We start from the raw sequence: 3,456 nt of genomic DNA on the forward strand, positions 1-3,456 counted from the left end.
AGAAGTATTGACGCCGAATAGTTTCCTATTGATGAGTTCCAGTGGCAATAACAGCAGTCTTTCGCGTATCCCTATCAACCAAACGGTTTCGTTGCGTACCAACTGCGGAATAATGCAGCATCTGCTGAATCAATTCTGGCAAAGCTGGATAAAATCCTGTCTCCCTACCATCGCAAGAAGAACAAAATGGTTCACAGATGTACGACCACTTCAAGAAGGCGATCTCGTAATTATCGTCGACGAAAGTGTACGAAATGGTTGGCTTCGTGGACGAATTATCAGGACTTATCCAGGTGTCGATGGACAAATACGCAAGGTAGACATCCCATACCGGCTCAGGAACATTTCAACGACCAACGGTTAAACTGGCTCTCTTAGATGTGCTAGAAGATAGTAAGGCCGACGACAAGTTAGGCCTCACGGGTCGGGGTGTTGACGCACAAAGCGAATAGGCCCTTTGGATAGGTAGGACTGAATAGATCCACTATAACAACCTGACAGATTGCATTTTCTATAGAGGAGCAGAGAAGAATAGCTCACACGTTTTTGCCACAAACTTTGCAATATAATTAGTTTTTTTCCTCATTATTTGAATATAATTAGCCAATAGGCGATGAAATTGTTAGCTAAGTTGCTTCTACTATTAAATTAACCGCTTGAGCATTTTATCAGGTAAATATCGATGACATTGAATTCGTTTTGTTGAACTAGATGTGGTATACCTAACAAAGTTTACAATTATGTATCAATTTAGAAAGGATCACGTTTATTTGGAAGAAGAGCATATTTGAGTACCCTTACGAAGTTGCGATTAGGTGTTAACCGTGAGTAGCAGTTTGTATTGGCCAAGCAAAATGTCTAAGCATTACATTGAAATACACAGGTATCTACTACAAGCTGTCCTAGCACATATGTGAGGTCGATTTCTACTGCACCACTGTAAAACTTAATTGTAAGTACTAATTATGTTAAAACTACACATTATAAATCGCAATAAAATTTCAGTCGAGTCTCGCTTCGCTCGGACTACGGAAAAGTTTAACACCCTGGAAAAACTTCATGAGAAATCCCAGTTCGAATTGATTGATGAATTATTGGCAGTGTGTTCTTAGATTATAGTTTTTTTTTTTTCTAATAGGTAATGCCTGAAAATTTTTTTGTAGCAGTTCCTATGAGTAACCGTGAATGAATTCTCTATGAACCTATATGAAAATGCTAGGAAGAATAACTTAAAATATCTGTATAGTAAATCTGGTAGGGTTTCTTGGAAAAATCCGTAAACAAATTTGTCGTCAAAAACTCCAACAATTTTGGAATGAATCATCGTAGATTTTCGTGAAAGAACTTCTGTACAAATCTTTGGATGATCTCCTAGAGTAAGAAGTGGAGAAATTAGTGGAACAAGTTGTGAAAAAATAGCTGGAGGAAAAATATCGGGGGTCACGTAATATGTAATATCTAAGGTTTCTTGAAGTTTTTAGAATTTTGCACTTGTTTTCACAGTAAGCAGAATGGGTGGAAAAGTGTCTTTAGATACCATTTAAAGAGAATACTTTAGAGACCATTACAAGAAGACTTTTAAGAGATTTGCCTTGAAAAAGTGAGTCCTGCTACCATCCCTATCGTACAATTTCGCAACTTACCCCCAAAAGCAGGCGCCGGTGTGTTACTCCCGCTCGACAGCGTCGGTGTCGGCGTTTCCATCTTGTCGTACAAATCCGGATGGCCCATCTTTATGTGCTGGGTGCGATCGCCCTTGCGCGGGAACACCCGGGGACAGAACGGGCACTGCAACCGAAGCGGGGGGTCCTCCGTCGAGTCCTTCGAGTGGTACTTCTTTCGGTGGGTTTCTAGCGATTTCGTCCGGCTGAATGCAGTTCCGCAGTCTTTGCACGGGAAGGGGAGATTGCCCTTATGGAGACGGTTGTGTTCCCACAGGTTGGCCTTGTTTTTGAAGCTTTTGCTGCACAGATTACACTGGAACCGTTTCTCGGCGTCCTCGGACGCGGGAGATCCATCCCCACCGGATATGAAATGAGCGGCAAAAGCTGCCAGCGCTTCTGCGTTTGGCTTGACATCCTGTTCCTCCGGTGCGGGCTGGAACGATTGGGGCACAACCAAACTTTCCTCCTCTAGAGTACGAACATTTTTCCTGAACGGCTGAAATCCGTAGCACGGGTCCATCCGGTTCATCTTCATCGTCATCGTCGTCGTAATCCCCATCATCTTCCTCCACGACCGGAAAACCATGATTTCCAACCAGTATCGGAACTTTTTCCCGGTCGGCGATCATCAGTTTACGTTTCCTGCGGATCAGCACATCGTACCGCTGGCACCGGTCCCGGAACCACTGGAATTCCTCCAACGACATCAAACAAATCCAGCAAACCGCCGACGGATAATCGTCCTCCAATGTAATCCGAATTCCGGTGCACCCGTAAATCCGATCGATCACATCCTGCCGAATACCCTGCCCGTCCGGAAACAGCTCCTCCACATCCAGCTCCGAACAGCACAGCCGACAGAATTTAGCCGGATCGCCATTTGGCCTACGACCCCGGATCCAAATCCATCATCATCAATCATCGTCAACATCCGAAATCCGAATTGCAATGGTATGTGTGTGTTTATGTGCGTACACAACAAGCACCGAACGAGCGTGATAGAGAAAAAGAAGACGCAAGCAAAATTTTTTAACCATCCGAGATACACAAATTTTGTTCACTGATTTCGGACCGAATCCATGCCGGAAAACAAGTAACCGATACTTACACATCCAGCAGGTCGTCCCCGGTGGACGCGGACGGATCCATTTAATACTCCACGAATGGTTTTCCCAGCGGAAAAAATGCAATTTTTTGCTCTCGGACCAAGTTTGTGTTGTATCCCGCAAACTTTCTTTTTCTTTGCCCTGTGACTGAAGCTCCGTGACATGTCTGTCACTTTTACCAAGGGGCTTCCGAACAGTGCACGGAGAAATATTTTTACCTAATTTTTGAGTTTACTTTACCCAAAATTAAGTATATCGATTAAAGTTTCAACCCAAAATCTCTCGGTTTTCTCTTTCTCCCACACGAATGTTGTCAAAATAGAGAGAGCTGCATCTACCCAATGGGGGTACTTTGGCCCAATAAGCCAATTTGGGTAAATGCAACTTTTCTTATGTTTGGGTCGAAAGAACTCAATTTTGCGTTAAATCAACCCAAAATTGAGTATATTTTTCTAATGGAATTAAAGCCAAACTACCTAGTGGGGACCTTGGAAAATTTAGTCAAAATTGAGTTATTGGGCTCAACTACGGAATTGCGTTGAAACAACCCAAAATTGAGTTGAATTCCGTCTCCGTGTGCGTTTCAGAATCACACCTGCACTGAGCTAAAGAGTCTAAAATACAAAGAGACGAAATCTGCTCATATCTATCTATATAAATAAAAATGGAATGGTGTTTGTACGTCA

At 43.0% G+C, this 3,456-nt stretch overlaps 1 protein-coding gene across 1 annotated transcript; it reads right to left on the reverse strand.

Annotated features, from left to right (window-relative positions):
• Positions 1–1,703: 1,703 nt before the first annotated feature.
• On the reverse strand, positions 1,704–2,859 carry LOC110681416. The gene is made up of 2 exons (XM_021857158.1): positions 2,773–2,859; positions 1,704–2,549 (listed from the first exon to the last, which is right to left on the reverse strand). The coding sequence occupies exons 1-2, from the start codon at positions 2,811–2,813 to the stop codon at positions 1,973–1,975; spliced, it is 618 nt and encodes a 205-aa protein (XP_021712850.1). The 5' UTR covers positions 2,814–2,859; the 3' UTR covers positions 1,704–1,972.
• Positions 2,860–3,456: the final 597 nt, after the last annotated feature.

Source organism: Aedes aegypti, unplaced genomic scaffold, assembly GCF_002204515.2.
Source record: "Aedes aegypti strain LVP_AGWG unplaced genomic scaffold, AaegL5.0 Primary Assembly AGWG_AaegL5_hic_scaff_830_PBJ_arrow, whole genome shotgun sequence".
NCBI classification, from domain to species: domain Eukaryota; kingdom Metazoa; phylum Arthropoda; class Insecta; order Diptera; family Culicidae; genus Aedes; species Aedes aegypti.